This window comes from Esox lucius, chromosome 14, assembly GCF_011004845.1.
Source record: "Esox lucius isolate fEsoLuc1 chromosome 14, fEsoLuc1.pri, whole genome shotgun sequence".
Taxonomy (NCBI): domain Eukaryota; kingdom Metazoa; phylum Chordata; class Actinopteri; order Esociformes; family Esocidae; genus Esox; species Esox lucius.
The window spans coordinates 3,714,940-3,742,623 of record NC_047582.1 but is presented as its reverse complement, the minus strand read 5'-3'; the positions used below and the strand labels follow the sequence as shown (position 1 = coordinate 3,742,623).

At 40.2% G+C, this 27,684-nt stretch overlaps 1 protein-coding gene across 4 annotated transcripts in view; it reads left to right on the top strand.

Annotated features, from left to right (window-relative positions):
* The window catches only part of LOC105007905 (endoplasmic reticulum metallopeptidase 1), a 194,510-nt gene that overhangs the window by 54,801 nt on the left and 112,025 nt on the right, over positions 1-27,684 (top strand). For all 4 annotated transcript variants that reach the window (XM_020053476.3, XM_020053477.3, XM_020053479.3 and 1 more), the window contains one exon: positions 25,365-25,492. In XM_020053476.3, coding sequence (XP_019909035.1) covers positions 25,365-25,492 — 128 coding nt within the window. The remainder of the gene's footprint in view (positions 1-25,364; positions 25,493-27,684) is intronic.

Here is a 27,684-nt window from a genome sequence, read left to right as displayed (position 1 = left end):
GACCTGTTAGGTTTTCTTTAAGAAGCCGTCCTGTTCTCCACTCATTACCTGTATTAACTGCACCTATTTGAACTCTTTACCTGTATAAAAGACACCTGTCCACACACTCAATCAAACAGACTCCAACCTCTCCACAATGGCCAAGACCAGAGAGCTGTGTAAGGACATCAGGGACATCTGTTGGCGCAATTATTAGAAAATGGAAGAAGTTCAAGATGACGGTCAATCTCCCTCGGTCTGGGGCTCCATGCAAGATCTCACCACGTGGTGCATCAGTGATCATGAGGAAGGTGAGGATCAGTCCAGAACTACACAGCAGGACCTGGTCAATGACCTGAAGAGAGCCGTCATGGATTAAAATCCTGCAGTGCACGCAAGGTCCCCCTGCTCAAGCCAACGCTTGTCCAGGCCCGTCTGAAGTTTGCCAATGACCATCTGGATGATCCAGAGGAGGAATGGGAGAAGGTCATGTGGTCTAATAAGACAAAAATAGAGCTTTTTGGTCTAAACTCCACTCGCCCTGTTTGGAGGAAGAAGAAGGATGAGTACAACCCCAAGAACAACATCCCAACCGTGAAGCATGGAGGTGGAAACATCATTCTTTGGGGATGCATTTCTGAAAAGGGGACAGGACAACTGCACCGTATTGAGGGGCGGATGGATGGGGCCATGTATCGCGAGATCTTGGCCAACAACCTCCTTCCCTCAGTAAGGGCATTGAAGATGGGTCGTGGCAAGGTATTCCAGCATGACAACGACCCGAAACACACAGCCAGGGCAACTAAGGAGTGGCACCGTAAGAAGCATCTCAAGGTCCTGGAGTGGCCTAGCCAGTCTCCAGACCTGACCCCAATAGAAAATCTTTGGAGGGACCTGAAAGTCCATATTGGCCAGCGATAGCCCGAAACCTGAAGGATCTGGAAAAGGTCTGTATGTAGGAGTTGGTCAAAATCCCTGCTGCAGTGTGTGCAAACCTCAACAAGAACTACAGGAAATGTATGATCTCTGTAATTGCATACAATGGTTTCTGTACGAAATATTAAGTTTTGCTTTTCTGATGTATCAAATACTTATGTCATGCAATAAAATGCAAATTAATTACTTAAAAATAATAGAATGTGATTTTATGGATTTTTGTTTTAGATTTCGTCACTCACAGTTGAAGAGTACCTATGATAAAAATTACAGACTTCTACATGCTTTTGTAAGTGGGAAAACCTGCAAAATCGTCAGTATTTCAAAAAGGCAGGGGTTTAGCATTCCTAAACTGGCCGTCATTGACCAGTTTCTTCTATTTCTTTGTCGTCTTAGGCAAGGTTTTCCTGAACAGGACCTTGCAGTGCGCTTTGATGTGTCACAGTCAACTGTAAGCAGGGTCTGTGTAACCTGGGCAAACTACCTACATTTCATGTTAGGATCACTTCCAATTTGGCCTTCGAGAGAAACCGTAAATGAGCTCATGCCTCCTTGTTTCCAAAGCACCTTCCCACTTACAAGAGTAATATTAGATTGTACAGAAATACACGTGCAGAGACCTAGTTCAAAAGTTCTCAACTCTGAAATCTACTCTCACTACAAAGGTGACACCACCTTTAAGGGCCTAGTTGGCATCTCTCCCTCAGGTTTAGTTACATTTGTCAGTGACCTGTATACAGGTTCGATATCTGACAAGGAGATCACAAGAGAATCAGGGATTCTGTCACTACTTGAGGAAGGCGACGAGGTCATGGCTGATAAAGGATTTCTCATCAAGGACCTTCTCGATGAAATCAATGTCTCTCTTGTGACCCCACCCTTTTTAGGCCCAAGTGGACATTTCAGCCAAGAAGAGGTGAGAAAAACACAAGCCATAGCCAGACTTCGCTTTCATGTTGAGTGTGCCATTAGGAGGATCAAACAGTATCACATATTTGATAGGGTCTTACCAATGACACAAGTGGGGTCTGTCAATCAACTGTGGACTGTTTGTGCCCTCTTGACTAACTTTCAAGGGCCTCTGTTCTAAAGAGTGCCTGTGCACCCTTGAAATTAATTATACCTGTTCTTTATGGACTGCTTGGAAATTATACTGTCCACCCCATGGAGCACACTGAATTACACTGACAAGTTGTTTTAGAGTCAAGTTTCTTTTATTTTTAACACACTTTATTTTTTACGTAATTCTTGGTGACTGAAGCCATCTACTGCACAGATGTTTCTTGAATTAATTAGTAAATTAGGGTGTGTGTGATTGAGTGTGAGAACATGAACATTAACAGAAACATCTGTTACCTAAAAACTTTTAAATATAAATAAAACAATGCACTTTAAACATGGGCTCCTGTTTCATTTAATTTCATAGATGCTCTTTTCATGTACCTTTGTTGCACATGGCAGGCAGGAAGTATGTAAAAAAGAAACAGTCAAGTTTGCATTTCATGTTTTCCCATTCTACAGGGTTGAAGTGGACCCGCTCCAGGTGATAGTCCTGTTTGCACCGAACAAAGAAATCGCACCATGTCATACCGGTGATACCCATCTGTCCCACTATCTGGTAGTAGTACTCATGGATTTTCTTCAGAGCATAGGTTCCATCAGTCTTGCAGTATAAGTATACACACTCTTTAAAACTGTCCTTGTCTGGACACTTGATTTCCAGAAGTCCTTAGGTTTGAGCTGCACTAAGGTCACGCACTTTCCTATCAGGTGAGACCCCCAGATGTGGGGCATGGGGGTTAATTACAAACCCGCAGGTGTAGACTTCATTGCCAGTGATTTGCTTGTATTCAGCAGCAGCGACTGGCTCCATTTCAAGGCCTCTCTTCATTGCTTTAGTTTGTGTCAACCGTTTCTCCTTCATGTTGGCTGCCAAACTGTCAAAGTCTCTCACCCTGGAGCAGATTCTTTTGAATGATGATGATGTTAGGCGTTTGGATCGTACTTGATGCCAGGTCTTGCTACTGCTTTGTCCTCTGGTTTCCATCTCTAGATGCTTTGCATCAGACAGTGTGACAGCCAGGCCACCATAGAATAATGTTTCAGTATCATCTAGAGCAGTGCTAAATGAGCATGGCTGTGGAGGTAGTGGAAGTTCAGGGTCATTTTCATTAAAAATAGACAGGGGACGTTGAGTTTGATAAGTTAATACAGAACCCCGGGGAAGGTCCCCAAATTCTGTGGAGACCAGATCAGCAGTCTGCTTACAGTTTGCTTCCAGTAACTTTAACATCTGGCTCTTACTGCCGATTGTAGCCAGGTTGCTACGAAGACTCTCTGCAAATTCAGCACTTGGTAATGAAAGTGACACAGGACAATACAAATTAGAGACAATCCCCTCAGTAGAGCGCTGTTTTTTATTTGGTGGTGCATTAGCCAATGGTGGTTTAACTTTGGACACTGCCACAGTGCTAACTGCTCTTGGGCTGAGACCTAATGTCCTTGAGGGAATATGCCAGGCTTGAGGTAGAGATGTTTTGCTTGCAGTTGGGGGGACAGATGCATACCCCCTTTTTATATAGTGGGCTAGCATGTAGAGCAGTCCTATTATGTGATTGCACTGTCCCAAGCCAGCTTTACAGTTGCAGGTTGTCTTGCCAATTAATTGCTCCTCGAAGGACAGCTCCACCTTTAAGAATAATCAAACAAGTTTAAGAACACATTCATATTTAGATAGGTATACCAACATATTATTCTAAACATCTGGTCCAGACCCAAACAGACATGGTAACTCTAAGAATTTAAAAGAATATGTAACTGGCCTAGCAAAGCAGGTGGTGATATAAATACCAAACATGAAATTACAGAGCATGGTGATGTACACTGAGTGTGCAGTTAACTAGGTACAACTGACATTTTCATGTTCCAAATACAATTTTTTATTTTGGATGCGATTAATGACGAGTAATTGTTTACAGCCCTAACATAGTCCTAAAATAGGATTGTTCAAGACATCAGACATGATACTGATTAATACAGCTTGCAGGGTACCTAATATATTGGACACTCATTGTACTAAAACCCAGAGTTGGGGAATAACAGTATTTTGACAAGCTGTTTGACACCAGGCAGCTGTTTATTAAAATAAGAGCATAAAAGTTTCAAAGTAATCTTAGATGTTACTGGGTTTGTGCATCCCAGTAGACGACATTACTGATTTGTTTTTAGCATCTGTGTTACCTGTGAGACCTGAATAGTACCTTGCCCAACCCTACGTAACATCGCTATGTGAACTGAGCAACCCATGCCTGTAAACAAATGAACTTATACTTAATATTTATTCATTTTAATAACCAACAGTTGCACCCTGCCTTGCTTTGTAGTGACACATTGGAAACAAGCTACTTTGACTGATGGTTCCAATACACTTTTAGCTAAAGATCACATCAACTGCACATAACATGTTATTTTTAGTCTAGCAGGGAAAGATGAACTGTTGATATGAACGATCAAGATGAACTGTTGATATGAATGATCAAGATGAACATTTGAACGTTTAGCAAGCGTATTTGTTCTAGCAGTGGCACCACTCCGCAAACTGAGGTGTTTATCCACAGTCATGATACCTGAATGTTGTAAGGTGCCTCGTTTTTTCGCATTGAGCGAAAAGACTTAGCTCTCACACTGACTGTCTCGCTCCTCTTGACTGTAGGCAAAATAATTTATTGTTAACACTCAAAATAACAGTCAGGCTGGTGTGGTTAAAATATCTTAACAATGCTTTGCATCAGCTTGTAATGTTGTCTCGTCCTGTTGTTTTATCTAGCTAACAAGCTAACTTCAACAGTAACGTTAACTAATGTTGATTTCAGAAAAAAAGCAATGATCGTCCGTGCATTACCTTCCACGTCGTGCACATATCCCTCGATCCAGTTGCTGTATCCTTTAAGCAAAACAGCCCGGGGAATCATGCAGTCCTTGTTGGCCCATTTTTCGACATAGTCCACTGTTATGTTGGGAAGACTTGAAAGATTTGATGTCCATAAAGGTATCGCCATGATGATAGACGCCCGCTGCTGCGCTCTGTCAATGAACTTCCGGTTTAGAGTGTACCCCACAGCCTCGTTTTGGATTTCAAGATGGAGGCGCGGTGAATAAGGTCCATTCAATGTCCTTCCTGTGCCTAAGTGACTCATCTTCCTATGAAACTCATTTAAGACAAGCGGGTGATAAACTTTGGGTAGTACTAGCTGACATCTGGACTGGCTCCTTCAGTGTAAAGTTCCATCGCCCTTGATTTCCAGTTAACTCCATTCTTTGACCAGTGCTCTCAGTTCTGAGCCCCCAGTCTTAAGAACATTTGCACTAGGCTTCTCATTTCCCGTTTTGTAGTTCAATACTCTGCCTATCACTTTGTCTTTCTGTTGCGCCTCACATACTTCCTCACTTGAGATTGACTGTACTGTTCTGCTTGTTATCCATCTCTGACTGCTCTTGAAGTGCACTGAGTGAGACTGAGCAGAACAGTAGACCAGACTCTTCCAGCTGAACCTGGACAGTCTGCATAGTGGCACTAACTGTATTCTGACTGACTACTTCTGTACACTGGCTCATGTATCCTTCAAAATCCATAGGCATTCTGGATAAGCCATCTGCACTGTTTGCTTTACCTGGTCTGTATTTTATAGTAAAGTTAAAATCAACTAACTCACTAAAGCTAAAGTTCTGAGTCATTTTATAGTAAAGTTAAAATCAGCTCACTCACCAAACCATCTCTGTCCTGTCACATTCAAATTTGCTGTAGTTAATACATAAATCAGGGGATTATTATCTGTATATACTACAAAAGAAGGGGCATGAAATTAATAATCCCTAAAGCGCTCACAAACATCCCATTTAAGTGCGAGGAATTCCAGCTTACGAGTGAATTATAATATTTCTCTGGAGGGGTACAAGTTCTGGACCCATAAGCTATTACTCTCAGCTTGCTTTCACTGTGCTGGTACAACACGGCCCCAAGTCCCACTTGTGATGCATCAGTGTGAGCTTCAAATGGTTGATTGAAGTCTGGATATCCTAGTATTGGGGGGTTCAACAGCTTGTCTACGACAGTAGGAAACATAACACCTCCTGGTGTCTCCCAGTCCATGTGATTGGGGTTTTACTGGACATTTGTCCCGATTTTCCTCATGAAATTTTTTTTCCCTTCCTGTAGGTTTTGGGTTTCGTTAAGGGAGCAAAGTCTGTAAGTTAACTGCTATTATCTCATACCATGGCTTGGCTATGTGAAAAGGGTCCTGTATAAGACCTATAATATGAGAGAAATCCGAACACCTGTGGAATCTGAGCATTAACAATTACAATGTGAATGTACGTTTCATTGTAGGTGAATGTGCCTAGATAATTTTAGATTATCTCTGTTTAGATTATCTGTTTAGATGATCTCTCTGTAGGTTGTGCTCTACTAACCCCAGGAATGTTTTACATTGACCATTTGGCATGGGGGTTACTGTCTTGGAAACCTGATATTTGCTAGGTAGACACACCCTTCAATGTATATATCAGCTTGTAACCAACATTACAGTGAGAAGAGATTGAGTGAGATGAGATTGAGGTTGTGTAAGGAAGACCAGGTCCGTAACCTCATGAACAAGACTTTCTAATGCTGCAATAAATAATATACTTTCTCTCTCCCTTGACAAACAGGTTTGCGATAATTATTACAACCACTATACGAAACGGCTGATTTCTAACACCTGTCTCACCTCTCCTACTGTAGCTGGACGTCTCTCCTTTAGGCCTGTAGAGGGGCTATTTCTATTGGGTTCATGATATGGAAGACTTGATGTTTCACTTGTTGCCATATCTTAAACCAGACATGTAACACTTCATTCTACAGTACCATTGACATACAATTTAGTTAGATATACTGTACAGGTATATTGACTCTAGTAAAAGCTACAGTATTTAAGTGGTTAAATAATTGAAATCATATTTGTTGTCTACCATTGTCTGATTATCAATTGAATAGAAAAGTTTAGCCTTGAGCTAAACATTTAACACTTGTGCCCCAAAACAATGGACCAGACGGTAAGTTTTCATTCAAGGGGTTTAGTAGATTAGCTCAGTTCAGATACACATGATTTAATGAATAGAAATTAGACACTTTTTGCATGTTGCTCATCATACTATAGATGATGCAAATACATCATCTTTAGTCTGATGTACAACAGGCCTAAACATTGCATTTTGGATGAACAATCACATGATGAAACTTAGTTAGCCAAAATACGTTCATAAGATAAATGCCTGTCTGATCGCCAATGTTCAGCAAAGTAAAGCAACCTCGATTACTGCTTAAATCAACAATAGTATTTTGCCTATAAACAGAACTTCGATGCTAAATGTAGTTTTTAGTGTGCCTGCTTGTTTTAAATTTGTAAGCATAAAAATATAAACGCACTTTTAATTGCCCGTGTATGGACTATGCTGTCCAAATAAATAGGTGTGCCTTATACACTTGGTTGCTAAGTATTTTGAGAGCTGGCCATTGGGTCCCTCTGGCCTAGAACATATTTTCCAGTACATTTTTGGAATGTAAACAAAAAACAGGTATCCAGCACCCCAGGAGTTATGACGGGATTGTAGTCTGGATGATCAACCAAACATCTTGGAACGAGTTCAGCTTCAGGGACTGGGTCATTCATGGTCTGCAGCATTGGAATCAATAGTACCCATTCGCTGCAACAAAAGCATCCCATTTCGGTTGGCGTTAGATTGCACGATCCACAGCTACACCAGTTAACTGTTTACTGTTCTAGCCTCTACTAGTTCAGTCAATTCATACTCTGTGTATTCTGGTTCGAACAAGTAAAGTTCTATCCCCAGGAAAAAGCCTTCTTCCTGGTCATATTAATGTATTTTCCTTTGTCTCTCAAGCAAGTAAGCTTTGACCGTCCTTTGGTGAATATCAACGACAAAATGGGTAACTTGCTTCCTAGCTAGCGAATACTAGCTTTTGTTTACTCTGATGTACAAACCTTTTCTTCCGGAAAGAACGTGCAGATTGATGCAATTGTGAACAAAACTGACCAGAAAAACACAGGAATAACCCATTTATTTGAAATGACAAATATATAGCGAAATATACAACTTCTTTTGAGGAATACAACATCATCATGTTCTTGAGTTAAACAACACCACTAGTCTTAGTTTGGAGTGTACACAAGATACACACATCATAACGATCATGCATTTCTAAGAACTCATTGTCTGTGTGTCTGGATTACATCATTCAAGAACTCATTGTCTGTGTGTCTGGATTGCACATTAATATATTCATAAAGCGTGTGATTATATATGCATTTTACAGAAAATTCCCTCACAATATTTGGATAAATATAATGTTTAGACAAACTATCCAGACACACAGACAATGACTATTTCTATTCATGAATGGAAACATATTTATGTTGTGTTAATTTGTCCAATTAAATTTGAGCCCCTGAAATAAGGGGACTGTTTATGAAAATGGTTGCAATTCCTAAATGTTTAATTCGATATTTTTGTTCAACCCCTTCAATTAAAGCTGAAAGTCTGCTCTTCAATTGCATCTCAGTTTAAAATACATTGTGGTGGCATACAGAGGCAAAATTATCAACATTTTGGTATCATGTGGTAATGCTCTATTACATGTTTTGAATCTATTACACAGTAAATATTGAACTGAAGCTTGACTTTTTTTTTTTATTGCAAATCAAATCCCTATCGCAATACCTGTCAGAAAAATCGCAATGACATATTTTACAAAATGCTTAGTTTATACATATTTTTTGTAGCAAAGTCAGTCTAAAATAGAATGGACTCAACGCAATAACTTGTTATTTATCTACATAGGCTACCATTTATAATACCATTGCTTTTTCTTATTTTCTTCATCTGTTTTCTTTAGCTAACATAGTAATTCATTCCATAATGTGATTCGCTCAATTCTAATTATTCACCTAACATAAAAGTATCTTCGTATTTTTATGTATTTTATTCTTTCGTGTGTTTTATTTATGCCAGGATCCCAAAGCTAATACTGTAAGGCGAAGCTGGCTAATACTGGAATGCATCTGTAACATGTAAACCTTCCGGGTCTCAGGTGATTTTCGTCTGGATTTCATGACTTGGACATTTTGGGTCCTACACTCATTTCTGTAACAGGTATCATAAAGTATGGTATATCTATGTAATCACAACTGTCTCAGCTACAATAAAAACACATAACAGACTTCTGTGACACTATTTAGAAAATGAATGTGTTGGAAAGGCCAAAACAATGTTCTACAGATTTCTGCAATACAATTTTATTGAAACTATAATGAAATTTAGTTTCAATGGCTTTTTTCTGATACCACCATGCCTCTACTGTCATAATACAGTGTTTTCGGCTGAAACTAATGAATAAAATTAATAATAAAATGTAAAAAAACCCAAAACAATTTGGGTTCTTCACCCTTTATATCAAACCTTATTTCTTCATTTTGATAGATGCTCACTTGATTCTTTGTTGATGTAATTACACCAAACGACCAACAGACGGCAGCAGAGGACTGGTAGCGCAGTTGTAGTTACATCTCATTATAAAATCAGTGAGAGACAAAAAAAAAAAAAACATCCCCATAGTATGTTAGCTGAAGAAAATCGTATTTATAATACAAATTACGTAATATGATGCTGTATATCATAAATAGCAATGTACTTTTTATCTGGATGGGTCTACACACAGTCACCTGTCAGAGCTGAATGGTCGTTGTTGTCGCCTGGTAAAATGTTTTCCTTGACATGGTTGTGACCATAAAGCTCTTTTGGCCTCGTATGCTAGAAGCTGTGATGCGTGTCAAGGTGTTGTTGGGCATATTGTAACTGGGCTTTTTTGTGGCATTGGCGCAGTAAACACTTCTTTCTGGCAACTCAACCATGCAGCAAATCTTTGTTCAAGTATCATCAAAAAATGGCGGCAGCAGGTACGACGGGAGTTGTCATAGCGCTCCTTGTTTATGTGCTATTCTTGGACAATTTAAGATATAGACTCAATCACACTGCCTGTTTCTCATCACAATGCAAGTACTACAGTGCTGGCAAAAAATATCCAGGAGCACTCTTACAAGTTCTACACAAAACTTCGAACAATAAACATTTTGGATTTGGGAGACACGCCGTTGCTGCAGCTTTTGTTTTTCCATCTCTCTACTGCTCCATTAAAAGCAGGAAGAGCAGTGCACGCACTCTACACATTCCTCAAAGCCGCACGCTCATAATCGCTATCTGTCTACTCTTATCCGGGGACATACACCAGTGCCCAGGACCCCTCAACAGACTGGAGGAACGTGAACCCCGGGCTACCATTGCGTTGGCCGCCAACAGCTACTCTGGCCACTATGGTACTGGCTCAGACTCACCTGTGGGCCTGAAGGTGGGGGCCGGCGTCCTGGCATGCGATGCGTCCGTTGACGCGCGCCGGAGGTCCCATGGGGACTACAATGGGGACTACCATGAGCACATTGGACCTTGTGCCGGAGGTGTCCTCGGGCTATGGTGGAGTCGGGATTGCGGAGGGAGGAGAAGGACTGGAGGCTGTGATACAATCCACAATAGCCCTCGATGCATCTAACACGGCGGCAGTAGGGGCTACTACTGCTAGCGTATCGGCTCAGAGGCTACAAACAACTGTAGCATGCATCGATGGTCATGTGACATTGGCTGTCAACAAGACAGCTGAATTGGAAACAACGCCACTTATGTCAGGGACCCAAAACGGGTTCGTACCTGACTGCACTCAGACTGCACCAAACTCCTGCCAAGCTATTAAAAAAATTAGAAATTATGTAATGAGAAGATATCGAGAGACAAATATTTTTAATACATTAAACCAGGCTAAATTAATTTGGGACAATAAAAATAGGCCAAAAGGGCTTCTTTGTGCCCACCTTAACATACGCAGTATGCTCCCTAAACGTGAACAACTGGACCATATTCTCAGGAACTCAAATATTGATATATTAGGCCTATCAGAAACTTGGCTTAAAGAATCATCCCCTGAAGCTGGTGTTGTTTTCCCTGACTAATGTGTTTAGAAGGGACAGAGGTAAAGGAAGAGGTGGGGTTGTACTGCTGTATGTGAAAAATAATTTGAAGTGTTCACAACTAAGTGTGCCAAGTGAGATTAAAATTTAAACTGTTTCAGTTAGAATTTCCCTCTCTGCAGAGATGAGTTTTACTCTGGTTTGCCTTTACCGTCCACCATCAGCCAAAGTTGACTTCTATGAACAACTGCAGGTACTACTTAAACATCATTCAACACACAACAAGTCCAATGAAGTTATTGTAATTGGAGATTTCAATGTGAACTGGGACTGTAAGAAAGATAGGAAAACATTAAAGCATATAATGGATAATCTTAATTTTTTTCAACTTGTTCAGCATCCAACAAGGATTACGAAACACTCTAGAACTAAAATAGATCTACTTTTCAGCAACAGACCTGAAAGGATAATTAGATCATACAATTTCCTGACTGGTCTTTCAGACCATAATATTATACTTTTTTCTAGGAAATTGTCCAAGTCGAGGGTTAATAATGATTTCTTTAACACCACAAATAACAGGTCTCCTTATGAGTTTATACCTTACAGCCAACGACAAAATGTGGCCACAGCCCTGTCATCACTGGAATGGGATACAATCCTGTATGATGACAATCCCGAATTATGTACCAGTAAATTTATTAAATCTCTGAAGGATGTTATCTCAACCCATTCGAGTAGAGGGAGATATAAACGTAAACGAATATGCCACTTGCCATGGCTGAACAAAGAATGTAAAAATCTAATGTTAGCAAGAGACCTGATATTAAAGCAATTTTTAAAATCAGGTCTAACAACAGACCGTCAAAGGTTTACCCATATGCGAAATAAGGTAACCCAGAGTCTGAGACAGGCCAAAGCAAACTTTTTTATTAAAATAATAGAGAATGCAAACGGCAATGGAAAATTAGTATGGCAAAACCTAAATAAACTGCTTGGTCGAAATCTAAATAAAAACAAAATGGAAATGGAGCTTCAAATTAATGACTCGATTATTAAAGATCCATTTTCCATAGTCACCAATTTTAACAGTTTCTTTATAAATTCTGTGAAAGAGATTACGCAGCATTTTGATCCATCTCTGTGTTCTGACAATGTCTCTGATCCACATCAGCCTGTATTCAAAATTAATTGACTATGAAATCTCTGACTATGAAGTAACAAAAATTATTGTTGGCATGAAAAATTCAAAAACTCTTGATGCATTTGGCCTTAATACACATTTTTATAAAGAGTACAAGGATCATCTAATACGTCCAATAACTCATCTTCTTAATATGTCTTTTAACCATTCTATAGTCCCTGTAGATTGGAAAGTGGCTGCAGTGACACCAATACTAAAATCAGGTGTTACAACAGACATGTCTAATTATAGACCTATCAGCATACTTCCCGTCATATCAAAAATAGCAGAGAAGTGGGTAGTCAGAAAGTTGACGGCTCATCTGGAAACACAGTACGTGGTAGTAGATGGTGTCAAATCTCCCTGTTTAGATTCTGGAGTTGGTGTCCCACAGGGGTCTGTCCTTGGGCCGGTTCTGTTCTCTCTTTTTATCAATAACCTACCAAATTCATGCCCAAACGTCTTCTCGCAGATGTATGCGGATGACGCAGTAATTTACACTCAAGCAAAAACCATCCAACAAGCAGCTGCTGATCTCACTACAGCCCTATCCTATGTGCAGGACTGGCTCAAAAATTCATGCCTCATGTTGAACACCAGAAAAACTGTGTGCATGTACTTCTCAAAACGCTTTGTCGAAGTAAGCAGATGAAATGTCTTCTTGAATGGAGAGGAACTTCACCTGGTCTCAGAATTTAAATACCTTGGGGTAGTCCTTGATTCAACACTCTGCTTCAAAAGTCATGTAAAAAAAGTAGCAAAGGTTGTCAAATTTAATCTTCTAAATTTTTGGCACATTCGAAATAATTTAACTATGGGTGCTGCTAAAACATATTTTTATTCAATGATTATTTCTCATTTTGATTACTGTTTGACTACCTGGTCTCTTGCCTGCCCCACAACACTTAAAACCATAGAAAGCCTATATAAAAAGGCATTAAAAACATTAGATAAAAAACCGCTATCCCACCACCACTGTCAAGTTTTAAAAAAACATAGACTATTGAATTTTCTAAATATGATTAATTTAAAAATGGCCTGTTTGATATACAAGGTCCTTCACTCCCTCGCTCCGCCACCTCTGAAGGACTTTATTAAATCTAAAGAAAATTCTTTGAGGATCACGCGAGCCTCTACCAGAGGAGACTTGATAATACCTCACAGGCGCACCACCTTCGGTCAGACGGTCCTGTCTGTCCGGGGTGGGAACCTGTGGAATAGTCTTCCTCTAACATTAAAAGAATGTACTACATATAGCTCTTTTAAAGTCCAGTTGAAGAAATGGCTATGGGAAAATCAAAGTTGCACACATTAGTATATGTTTTATCCTTTTTTAAATGTTTTACTTTGTAATGTGTATATGGATTAGTGTTTGTGAAGTTGAATGTAGTTTTGTGTGAATATTGTATATAGGATTTAGCAAATTTATGAACTGACTGTAGATGTAAATTTTATTTTGCAATGTTTTTGTGAGCTGTGTGATCTTAGCTCGTGGGACTACGGATGGAAATTAGCCCTTGGCTATAATCCGGCATTTTTACATACATGTACTCCATGTTTTGTTCATTAACATGCACTGTCCCAATCAAATAAAAGTAAAAAAAAAAATAAAAATCATATTGTGCTCCATGAAACAACACCGTTGTTTTTCAGAGCAGCCTGTATTTCTCCTGAGGTTACCTGTGGGTTTTTCTTTGTATCCCGAACAATTCTTCTGGCAGTTTTGGCTGAAATCTTACTTGGTCTACCTGACCTTGTCTTGGTATCAAGAGATCCCCGAATTTTCCACTTCTTAATAAGTGATTGAACAGTACTGACTGGCATTTGCAAGGCTTTGGATATCTTTTTATATGCTTTTCCATCTTTATAAAGTTCCATTACCTTGTTACACAGGTCTTTTGCAGTTCTTTTCTGCTCCCCATGGGTCAGTAACTAGACGGTTCAATGTAACCACGTGAGAGCTAACAAATTAATTGACTATACACAGACACTAATTGCAATTTAAAAAGCCACAGGTGTGGGAAATTCACCTTTAATTGACATTTTCCCCTGTGTTTCACCTTATATGTCTGTATGTGTCACCTTATGTGCTTCCCCTGTGTGTGTCACCTTATGTGTCTCTCTCTTTCGGGCTGGCCCCACCTTGGGTGGGGTGGCTGTTCGTGGACGGCCCCCCGCGGTGATCGGGCTGTTGAAACGTATGATCTGTGGCTTGCCACATCTCTCCAGCTGCGCGCTCAACCACTCTCTCTGTTTTACTCAGAATGGCGTTGTCTGTGCACGCTGACTGGTTGGACAGAACACTGAGAAAGGGTTACGCATGCAGTTTCACTGCCCTCCCCCTCCGTTCTCAGGGATCATGGGAACGGTGATGATGTCCCCAGTGAAGGTCACTGCCCTCCAGGGGGAGATTGCGGACCTTCTGGAAAAGGAGGCGTTCTCACTAGTCCCATTGGGGCAGAGGGAGAAGGGGCTGTATTCCCCTTACTTCCTGGTGCCCAAGAAGACCCAGGAATGAGCCCTATTCTGGACCTGTGCATTTTGAACAAATGCGTGTCGAAGAGGCCATTTCACATGCTCACTAAACGATGAAACTCTTGGAGTGCATGCACCCCGGGGATTAAATCTGAAGGACACTTACTTCCATGTCCCGGTTCTGCCTCGCCACAGGAAGTTCCTGCATTTTGCGTTTCAGGGCCAGGTGTACACAAGGTACTCAAGGGTTCTGTTCGGTTACGCGCTGGCCCCATGCACTTTCACAAAGTGCGTGGAGGCGTGAGCGGGTCAGGCTTCTGGCCTACTTGGACGACCTTTTGTTGTTGGCGCACTCGGCAGAGCAGGCTTAGGTTCACACGTTCAGATTGGTGACTCAGCTCACTCGTTTGGATTTCGCTGTGAACTGGAAAAAGAGCGCTCCTCAGCCCAGTCAACTGGTGGTGTTCCTGGGGCACCAGTTATCCACAGTATCGATGAGGGCGCGTGTTTTGGATGCACGGGAGAGGCGACTCTGCAAGTTCTGGATCACGTCCAACCTAGAGCGTACGTTGTCGGTGCTCTAGGTCATGTCACTACTGGGCTCTCCCGGAAAGTTCAATGTGGGCGCGGACTTGTTGTCTCTGGGTGGTCCCTGGGATGACGAGTAGCGTCTTCATCCCGGTATAGTTGTCTATGTTTGGAGATGTTTCGGGATGCCATGTCATCTGCTGGTGTTGGTCCACTGTGTTTTCTGAGGTCCAATGTCAACGCAGCCGTCTACCAGGAAGTTTTAGAGCACTTCATGCTTCCTGCTGCTGACCAACTTTATGGAGATTCAGATTTCATTTTCCAACAGGACTTGGCACCTGCACACAGTGCCAAAGCTACCAGTACCTGGTTTAAGGACCATGGTATCCCTGTTCTTAATTGGCCAGTAAACTCACCTGACCTTAACCTTATAGAAAATCTATGGGGTATTGTGAAGAGGAAGATGTGATACGCCAGACCCAACAATGCAGAAGAGCTGAAGGCCACTATCAGAGCAACCTGGGCTCTCATAACACCTGAGCAGTGCCACATACTGATCGACTCCATGCCACGCCGCATTGCTGCAGTAATTCAGGCAAAAGGAGCCCCAACTAAGTATTGAGTGCTGTACATACTTTTCATGTTCATACTTTTCAGTTGGCCAACATTTCTAAAAATATTTTTTTTTGTATCGGTCTTAAGTAATATTCTAATTTTCTGAGATACTGAATTTGGGATTTTCATTAGTTGTCAGTTATAATCATCTCAATTAAAATAAATAAACATTTGAAATATATCAGTCTGTGTGTAATGAATGAATATAATATACAAGTTTCACTTTTTGAATGTAATTACTGAAATAAATAAACTTTTTGATGATATTCTAATTATATGACCAGCACCTGTATAACCTAGAGACAAATGCTATTTTACGAAGTCTTTAATAAGTATAATAAATGCAATCTTCATGTACATGGGTTCACTACAAGGTAAGCAGAGAACTAACTATTGTAGACAAAGATCTTCTTATATACATTCTGACAGTGCTAGTTCCTGCTCCTTGCAGGCCTATCAGAATGGGGCTGAACGCGGTTTAGACTTGTTAGACTTGTTCAGCCTATTGTTGGCGCACAGGCTGGTCCCAGCCTCTAGGCGCGTTCCATCTGTCCGGTGTGTCCGAAAAGTCTGTTTTCTTGAAGATTATCTATTCTTACACCCTTATGCTCGGCAACTGAAGTTGTGTTATTGATTCAGGCCCGATCAGTTCCTCATAAATTAAAAAAACATAACACCCTTGATATATGCTCGACAGTCTAATATCATCTGCGCCCAAGCTTAACCACAGCGTGTCTGTTATTTTCCACTGCTTGCAATATAGTTTCAGCTTAAGCACAAGCTAAAGTAAGGCTTTTTCTTATACTAAATTTGTAATGAGTTCTAAACCCACAAACTCTCAGCTAGACCCGATTCCAACAAAATTACTTAAGGAGCTATTTCCTGTGCTAGGTCAGCCAATGCTGAACATAATAAATTTCTCCCTTTACTCCGGATGTGTACCAAACTCACAAAAATTTGTGGAAATTAAGCCTCTTCAAAAAAAAATCTAATCTGGATCCCGACATATTAAACAATTATAGGCCAATATCGAACCTCCCATTCCTCTCAGAAATCTTAGAAAAATGTGTTTCCCAACAACTGAATGCCATCCTAAAGACATTTATGAAATACTCCAGTCCGGTTACAGATCCCATCATAGTACTGAGACTGCACTCGTGAAGGTAACAAATGACCTTCTAATGGCCTCAGACAAAGGTTCCGCATCCGTCCTGTTGCTTCTTGACCTTAGTGCTGCTTTTGACACTATAGATCACTCCCTTGTCTTAGAGAGACTGGAAACCCATATTGGGCTACGTGGACATGTTCTAGCCTGATTTAAATCTTATTTACCTGAAAGATATCAGTTTGTTAGTGTGACAAGTTAATGGTATGCTTTGGTGTTCCTCAAGGCTCGGTTCTGGGCCCATTATTGTTCTCACCATATATGCTCCCTCTGGGCGATGTAATCCGAAATCACAATGTAAACTTTCATTGTTATGCTGATGACACACAGTTATAAATTTCAATGAAGCATAGAGAAGCCCCTAAATTAGCTACTTTGGAAGCATGCGTTTCAGATACTAGGAAGTGGATGACAGAGAATTTCTTGCTCTTTAACTCAAGGAAAACAGAAATGTTTTAGGATCCAAGAAACAAAGAGCGTTGTTAGCAGATCTCACTTTGAACCTCACCGGCTGCATGGTCGTATCCCAATAAACTGTAAAAAACCTTGGCGTTACCCTTGACCCTGACCTCTCCTTTGAAGAACATATAAAATACGTCTCAAGAGTTGCTTATTTTCATCTTCAAAACATTGCAAAAATTAGAAACTTTCTATCAAAAACTGATGCAGAAAAATGTATCCATGCTTTCGTTACTTCTAGACTACATTACTGCAAAGCTCTTCTCTCTGGTTATCCAGACAAATTAATAAATAAAACTAGAATCCTAACTAGAATAAAAAAATGTGAACACATTATTCCTGTTCTAGCGTCCTTACACTGGCTGCCTGTTAGGGTTTGGGCTGTTTTAAGGTTTTACTCTTAACCTATAAATCAATACATGGACTATCTCCTACTTACCTTGCTGAAATGATCCAGCCATACATATCTACACGTAACCTACGATCCCAAGATGCAGGCCTTTTAATTGTACCTAGAATTTCAAAACAAACAGCTGGCGGCAGGGCCTTTTCTCATAGAGCTCCACTAATGTGGAATGATCTGCCAATTAAGGTTAGAAATGCAAACTCAGTGCATACTTTCAAGTGTCTACCAAAAACTCATCTCTACAGCATGGTTTATAATTAGGTGTTGCCTGGCCTGGGGGCGTGAAGGTGACCAGTAGGCTTGATACTGTCCACCCTTGCTGTCTTGCCAGGTGGGCTCTCGCCGGCACTGGGATGCCCTCTCTCCAATGCCTTTCAGGGGAAGAATCACTGGCTTGTTGTTGACTCTCTGTTGCGCACTTGTGTTTACACAACTGCTGTTGTAAAAAGGGCTTTATAAATACATTTGATTGATTGATGTTATGGGTACAATGTTTCAACACTCAATAGTAAAAAGTACAGTGGAGCAAAAAAGAATTTAGTCAGCCACCGATTGTACAAGTTCTCCCACTTAAAAAGATGAGAGGCTTGTAATTGTCATCATAGATACATTTCAACTATAAGAGACAAAATTAGGGAAAGAAATCCAGAAAATCACAATGTAGGATTGTTTATGAATTTATTGGTAAATTATGGTGGAAAATAAGTATATGGTAAATTGCAAAAGTTAACCTCAATACTTTGTTATATACCCTTTGTTGGCAATGTGTCATGAACACCGAGACCGGGGTTGTGTGGTTCCAATTGCAGAAATGCAACTGTCGATTTATTAATGTACAGGATTCTCCTATCGTCTACCCTTGCCTGTACTGTTGCCTTCGCGGACTGATCATCCGGTATCGTGACCTGCCTGCCTGCTTCTGGTTTCTCCTCTTGGCCGATCCCTGCCTGTACCTTTGCCTACGTGGACTGATCTCCTGGTTTCTGAACCTTACTGCCCGTCTCTACTGTTTTTGCTCCTGCCTGCCAATTAAGTGAGATGATTTGTCAATCATAACTAGAATGGACATATTTTGGCTTTGTACATAAAGTTTCAAATTAATTGTAATAATAATGATTATACAATCTAAACTTATTCTTTAAATCGTTACGGACGTGACACAGAACTTAAGCGTCGTGACTTCCTAAATATAGCCTTTATAAATTTAAAGGGAAATGCAGTTATAACAAAGTGAGTGTATTTATATCTCAGTCATGCCCCCATCTTTCTGCAAAATCCTTACTATCAACATAAAGTATAATTAAAGGAGTCTTTGATCCCTCTTTTTAAAGCATGAAATAGGTTTGTATAAAAAAAGCAATTTTAGTATCTGTGCACACCTTATCTGAGGTGAATAAACAGAAATTTCCTTAAAATTTACATGACAGCACATCAATACAATAAAATACAGATACAAATGGACAACTTAGAAAGGGTTTTGATTTTTTTATGTTAAATTAAATTTTTCACAGCAAGGTTGACATTTGCGTGGAATTGCCCAGGAGTGGCTTTGCAAGAAGCATTTCAAGGTCCTGGAGTGGCCTAGCCAGTCACCAGATCTCAACCCCATAGAAAATCTGAAAAGAGTCGAAAGTCTGTGTTGCCCAGTGACAGCCCCAAAACATCACTGCTCTAGAGGAGATCTGCATGGAGGAATGGGCCAAAATACCAGCAACAGTGTGGGAAAACTTTGTGAATACTTACAGAAAACATTTGACCTCTGTCATTGTGTGAGGTTTGCGCATCGTTCCGCATTCAGCTCCTCCCTGTCACGCTCCTCACCTGCCACCGTTACACTCATTTCCCGATACGGATGAACGCAACCAGCAATCCAGATCCCAATCACCAGAATACTGAACACCTGTGCCCTGTTGGCCTCTCTATTTAGCCTGTTCTCTGCCTCCACTCAGTTGTGAGGTATTGTTCGTAGTGGACCTGCCAAGCCTTTGTATCGCTCATTGCCTTTGCCTTTTGACTCCCAGCCTGTTGTTCTCTCCCTTCCCGTTCCTGTCTTCTCTCGTTATCCAGAAACTGGCGTCCTGACCTGCCTGCCTGCCCCTTGGATTCTCCTACCGCCTAACCCTGCCTGTACTGTCGCTTTTGTGGACTGATCACCTGGTATTCCAACCTGCCTGCCTCAATTTGTCAATCATAACTAGAATGGACATATTTTGGCTTTGATTTGTCAATCAGACTCCTTTAATTATACTTTATGTTGATAGTAAGGATTTTGCAGAAAGATGGGGGCATGACTGAGATATAAATACACTCACTTTGTTATAACTGCATTTCCCTTTAAATTTATAAAGGCTATATTTAGGAAGTCACGACGCTTAAGTTCTGTGTCACGTCCGTAACGATTTAAAGAATAAGTTTAGATTGTATAATCATTATTATTACAATTAATTTGAAACTTTATGTACAAAGCCAAAATATGTCCATTCTAGTTATGATTGACAAATCATCTCACTTAATTGGCAGGCAGGAGCAAAAACAGTAGAGACGGGCAGTAAGGTTCAGAAACCAGGAGATCAGTCCACGTAGGCAAAGGTACAGGCAGGGATCGGCCAAGAGGAGAAACCAGAAGCAGGCAGGCAGGTCACGATACCGGATGATCAGTCCGCGAAGGCAACAGTACAGGCAAGGGTAGACGATAGGAGAATCCAGGGACAGGCAGGCAGGTTGGAATACCAGGTGATCAGTCCACAAAAGCGACAGTACAGGCAGGGTTAGGCGGTAGGAGAATCCAAGGGGCAGGCAGGCAGGTCAGGACGCCAGTTTCTGGATAACGAGAGAAGACAGGAACGGGAAGGGAGAGAACAACAGGCTGGGAGTCAAAAGGCAAAGGCAATGAGCGATACAAAGGCTTGGCAGGTCCACTACGAACAATACCTCACAACTGAGTGGAGGCAGAGAACAGGCTAAATAGAGAGGCCAACAGGGCACAGGTGTTCAGTATTCTGGTGATTGGGATCTGGATTGCTGGTTGCGTTCATCCGTATCGGGAAATGAGTGTAACGGTGGCAGGTGAGGAGCGTGACAGGGAGGAGCTGAATGCGGAACGATGCGCAAACCTCACACAATGACAGAGGTCAAATGTTTTCTGTAAGTATTCACAAAGTTTTCCCACACTGTTGCTGGTATTTTGGCCCATTCCTCCATGCAGATCTCCTCTAGAGCAGTGATGTTTTGGGGCTGTCACTGGGCAACACAGACTTTCGACTCTTTTCAGATTTTCTATGGGGTTGAGATCTGGTGACTGGCTAGGCCACTCCAGGACCTTGAAATGCTTCTTGCAAAGCCACTCCTGGGCAATTCCACGCAAATGTCAACCTTGCTGTGAAAAATTTAATTTAACATAAAAAAATCAAAACCCTTTCTAAGTTGTCCATTTGTATCTGTATTTTATTGTATTGATGTGCTGTCATGTAAATTTTAAGGAAATTTCTGTTTATTCACCTCAGATAAGGTGTGCACAGATACTAAAATTGCTTTTTTTATACAAACCTATTTCATGCTTTAAAAAGAGGGATCAAAGACTCCTTTAATTATACTTTATGTTGATAGTAAGGATTTTGCAGAAAGATGGGGGCATGACTGAGATATAAATACACTCACTTTGTTATAACTGCATTTCCCTTTAAATTTATAAAGGCTATATTTAGGAAGTCACGACGCTTAAGTTCTGTGTCACGTCCGTAACGATTTAAAGAATAAGTTTAGATTGTATAATCATTATTATTACAATTAATTTGAAACTTTATGTACAAAGCCAAAATATGTCCATTCTAGTTATGATTGACAAATCATCTCACTTAATTGCTCTAAACAACCTAATTATGCGTTACGGACGTGACCGTTACGGACGCTTCACATTAAATCATGCATGATTTGACCAGCTTATATTTGTTTAATTAATTAATTTATTTATTTATTTCAAGCAATATAATGACACATAACAAAGGCAATCAAGAAGCATTCTGATTAAATCAATACGAAAAGATAAATTCATCAACTTTACAATATAAATCGATCTATTGCTTGAAATGGAGTGGAAAGAAGTCAAACTCACCTTGGTCTTTCATCATTTTACTGTTAAAAAAACCCCACACATATATTAAATTGATCTCTATTACTGTACATCAGAACTTTTTAGAAATCAATTAATACTAGTACCATGGAGTGTGCGTGTGTGAGAGAGAGAGAGAAATATGAGACGCGCCTTCTGTGATGACTCACTTTCTTTCCCGCGCACGCCCTCTGTGGTCAAAGGCAGTTATTTCTGTGGTGATTGTAGATCTGCGATTTCTGGACAAAATCTCTACTTTATTTGCAGTAATTGGTAAGTATTTTGGGCGTCTCTTTCACACAGATCGTCTTGATCCTCCTGACATCCAAACCAATATAAACGTGGCAAAAACCCATCGGGCCTAATGAAATGAAGTAATCATTGTGATTTTGACTTAAGACAATAACATTTCAATTATTATTTCAATGCATTGGCTAATTTTGCAATAATGTGGCTATTTTAAAGCACGATTGCGCATTCAACAACGCAAAACGGGTATAAACATTGCGATTAGTTTGACACAAAACATAATATTGCGATCATTGTGACATGATTGCTTTTTTGCATGCAAAAAAAAAAAAAAAACGCTCTCCAGACTGTTTGTTCTATATAGACACAGGCCAACACACTGTTACAATCAGACAGCGTTTCAATTCACTGACGGGACTGAGGGGAAACCAGTGCTCTTAACTCCGGAGAATATCGATATGATAAACTGCATATATAATGAATATGTATCTTAGCATTATCAATTCCATATCTTTCGGGGTCTAAAGTAAACACCTTGATGATAAAAACACATTATCAAGCAAGCAATATCATGCCCGAATTGAGTTTTGAACATGCTCACATGCCGGTTACAGTTTAGCAGCATGAGAGATATGCGTGAACTAATCTATAACACGGTGATTTCAGTTTAAATTTGATTAATTGTGCAGACTTACCTTACTGATGTCTCAGATGTTTGTTGTTTCAAATAAAAAGAGACACACAAAAAGGTCTCTGTTCAAGTTTTCCAGCGTCAGCCAAGTGATGATTTCGGAACGGTCACGTCCATAACGGAAAGAAGTCACATCCGTAACGTCCGTTTTTCCTCATAAATGGATTTTTTTTAACTAAAATAAAATAAATAATGTATGTTCTATAGAGAGCCGACACTCATCCATTCGGCTAGTATTATTTATTTTGGCTTGTGCATTTTAATTCACAGAATTTCAACAAAGTATATTGTCTCCCACAAACTCGCGTCTTTTTTTTGTCATGTCCATAACGCATGTGTATTTCCCTCATATTAAATATAAAACGCATGTGTAGATTGATATTTTTATAATGTCTGTACTCCTTTATTAAGGGAGTATGGACATATAAACAGACATTTAAATATATTGGTATTAAATGCATTTTCTGAGAATTTATATTTTATGTTTTGACTGCAAATGGCACGTCCATAACGCTGGAATTGCCCTCCTTCGTTCCCAGGGCGGTGTGTTTGAGGTCATTGTCATGCTGAAAGACCCAGCCACGTTTCATCTTCACCCTTGCTGATGGAAGGAGGTTTTCAATCAAAATCTCACAATACATGACCCCATTCATTCTTTCCTTTACACGGATCAGTCGTCAATGATGTTTCCACCCCCATGCTTCACAGTAGGTATGGTGTTCTTTAGATGCAATGCAGCATTCTTTCTCCTCCAAACACGACGAGTTTCATCTGACCATATGACATTCTCCCAATCCTCTTCTGGACCATCCAAATGCTCTCTAGCAAACCTCAGACAGGCCTGGACATGTACTGGCTTAAGCAGTGGGACACGTCTGGCACTGCAGGATTTGAGTCCCTTGCGGTGTAGTGTGTTACTGATGGTAGGTCATTCACTTGGTCCCCCCGTGTGGTTCTGGGATTTTTGCTCACCGTTCTTGGGATCATTTTGACCCCACAGGGTGAGATCTTGTGTGGAGCCCCGGATCGAGGGAGATTATCAGTGGTCTTGTATGTCTTCCATTTTCTTATAACAGTGTGACTGTTTGAGGTTGTGGACAGGTGTCTTTTATACTGATAACAAGTTCAAACAGGTGCCATTAATACAGGTAAATACTTCTTTTACTGAGGAATTTACCAATTAATTCATTAAAAATCCTACAATGTGATGTTCTGGATTTTTCTTTCTCATTTTGTCTCTCATAGTTGAAGTGTACCTATGATGAAAAGTATCTTTTTAAGTGGGAGAACTTGCACAATTGGTGGCTGACTAAATACTTTTTTGCCCCACTGTATATTCCCACAGGACTCGCCTTGTTTTTTTCTGGTCTGGCCCCGCATGCTCCGATTCAGTTTTTACTGATTGAGGAGGTGCCAGATGGGTTGGTGCCGTGTGTGCATTTGTTTGGGTCTGTTCGTCAGTACGCAAACGTTTGTGCCGGTGGATGAGTGAGATGGAAGCGGGGCTGTGGCGCGGTGTTCTATGCTTGATCCATCATGTTGGCACGTTGGTGAGGTTGGTAACCGGCAGGGAGTACATTTAGGGCTTGCTCACTTTGCCCTAAACCAATATGAGCGAAGCTTGATTGAGTCTGTTATCATTATAATTTAAAAAGAAGCCAAAGAACTATGTGATAATAAATGGCTTCATATGATCACTATCCTTAAACAAAACATTTTAAAATTATTTTCAAAATCAATGCTAACATTTCATAATTTCTGAAATTTTACACTAGAAATGTACACTATGGCTCTGTCAGCTTTGGCCAGTTTTGGTGCAACTCTACTTTTGCCTCACGCAATTTGTGATCCCCATAGGAACACAAAAAATGTACAGATCGCTTTGTTAGAATGTCTGAATATTAGCTAAAACCACATGATACTAGCGATTACCATTCTGGATATTTGTAGAAATGTACACTATGCAAACCTTTTTCCATTCATCAATTAGGCAAAGTCAAAGGGGATGCAAACTTTTGAGCTTCCAATTTATCTTCCAATCTGTCTTTAATGTGACTGTTGTCATATCAAGACCATACTGTAACACATTGAGGTAAAAGTAGTATTCCAGCTGTTTAAATAGTGTAATGGTTTAATTCACAATCTACCACATAGGATACCCTCGATCGAAACCAGCCAGGGACATCAACATTCATCCTTTCTAACCGTGGGCTGGCTGATCTAGGCTTGCCTGGTTATTTTGCTGTTTAGTTTTTTTTTTTTTACAAATTATCCATTTAGTTTTTTACTTTAATGTTGGTTAATTAAAAGATCTTAAAGGCGTAAAGAAATCATTACAATTTGCCTTGATTTCAGGCTTTACATAAAAAAGCTGCATTTTAAAAATGGGGTGTGTAGAATTTAATGATCTTTGTATGACCTCATCCTTTTATTTTTATTTATTTAACCTTCATTTATACAGGTTGTCTCATTGAGATAAATCTCTCTATGTGTGTGACAGGTGCGAGTGACAATGCCGTGGGCTGTGCGGTGATGTTGGAAGTGCTCCACTCTCTGGCAAACCTCTCCACTCCTCTAAAACATGGGGTGGTGTTTGTCTTCAATGGAGCAGAGGAGAACATGCTACAGGTGAGAGAGACTAGTTTGTATAATGAAGGTAATAATGTGTATGGTAGTAAACACAGAGAGTGGGTTAAATCTAACTAGTTACATCCAAGGAATTTATTAAATTGATTAGAACTTTAGAGCAGTTCCACCTATCCATCATTGCATGGTCATTTCTGAAAGCGGCTAACCTCCCCTTTCCAGCAGAGTACAACATCTCTGTTCTAGGTCTTACTACCTTATATAGGCATAGAGTTTTATGACCCCCCCCCCCCCCCCCCAGTGGTTAATCACAAGATGGCCGTAATCAGTGCCAGGCTAAAACAATTGAGCTTTCCAAAGAACAGTCAAAAGTTTGATTCACAATGAAGCCGGATACTCCACCGATTATAAGGACATATATTTGGGCTGCCTGGGGATTAACTTTATCGATCCAGACATCTCAGAGGCGACATCTTTATTGGAAAATCAGTTTTCATCAAACACCTTTCCTTTTACAAAGTAAACTCTGGTTTGGTCTGTGCTTGAGATAAAGCTTCAAGTTCGGTACCAAATAAATGGGCAACTTGCACTCAGGGTGGTGACGTACTTCCCTTTTACAGTAATACTACTCAACTTTTCCCGGTGCGCGTTAGTTGTATATGTCTGACGGCGCAAGTTTAGCTAGATAAATAAATATGATTGAGACTCTGAAAAATATTTAAGAATGTCTTTTTTAAGAAACAAGTAAAGAAATATTCAGAACATTGCTCTGTTCACCGCATCTACTATTAGTATGCTTAGCTTCCCGCTTAATGTTGAGGTGAAGAAGCAGTGGTTAGTGCAAATACGCCGGGACCACTTCACTGAATTGCAGTCCAATCTAAAGTATGCAACAGGCATTTCACCAAAGACCAGCTAGGATCTACTGTCCTATAGGTTCTCTCCAACTCTAATTTAGCACACCTGATTCAAATAATTGCGCAGTAAAAGATGGGTTTCCACAATTCTCTCATATTTTAACTTGATGAAAAAGTCAGTTATCTTGTTCTTGTATCAATGTCATTGACAAATGAAGGAACAATGAATGTTGATAGCTTTGGCAGTTTAAACGTAATCTTCAGTCTTGCTCGAAACTACTCAATTCTTGCGACTATTCCAAGTAGTAAGATCCTAATAGGCTTTACTGGCTAATAAGCCATGAAACGTCATAAGAAACGTTAGTCAGTTTAACAATGCTTAATGGTGTCTGGCTAAATATTCAAACTTGGCGTCATGTTAATGCATGACAAAATGATCTAATGTTGAGATGCAATTGTATGATGAGGTAGTATGTCCCAATCGGTTCCAATACTGGCATACTAGCTTACAATATACTAAACAGTACTTACTTCACCATCATCCGTGAAGTACGTAGTTTTAGAATGCAGTATGCGATTTGAGATTCCTGATGAGTCTGGATCATGACTAACTGTGCTGTCCCCGAACCAGCTTCACTAGCCGTCATTTCATGAAAATGAGTGCCTTCGTAATCGTTTATGTATGTCGATAGATACATCTTAAATCCTTTCTCCAACTTGCTAGCTGGAGCATTGCAAATCATCTTGCAAATACGATTAACAGTGTTCATTTTAGGCAACTATTGTAAACACCTTAAAAAAAGAGTACCATTATTTAATAAGGGAGCGGCACAACTACAAGTGCAGGAGCAGTTTTAAGGAGAATGCGGAAGCGGTTGTGCAGGGATCCCATTGGAAGGTTCTTAGGACCTTGACCAGCCTATTGGCAATGTTATTAGAGACAGAGATTTAATGGGTGCGCAGCAAGGCAGCTAATCACAGGGGCCTCCAAGAAGTTCATCTTATGGCTGAAAAAATTATAGCGAGTGGAATAAAATTATATTATGATTAATTTGCTACATATTATTTAGTTGACATTGAAGTGATAAACATCTATATTTTTTATGATTCCATAATGCATTTGTATGATGACCAATCTGTGACCGTGGGAGTGTTGTCAGTTGCAAGATGGGACAGTTTCCCCCTTAATTGGACTACTTTTAATGATAGCGTGCAGTTTTTATGTGGAGTCCGCGGGTGATTGTGCCTAAATTGTCAGTGAATCTGGCAACCCTGGCTATAACTTCGGATTTTGTCGCATCTGAAAAGTCAAATTAAGTAACAAAACTTAAAAATGGAACGCAGATATGTCTGCCGCTCAGAGGAAAGAAAAGCAAT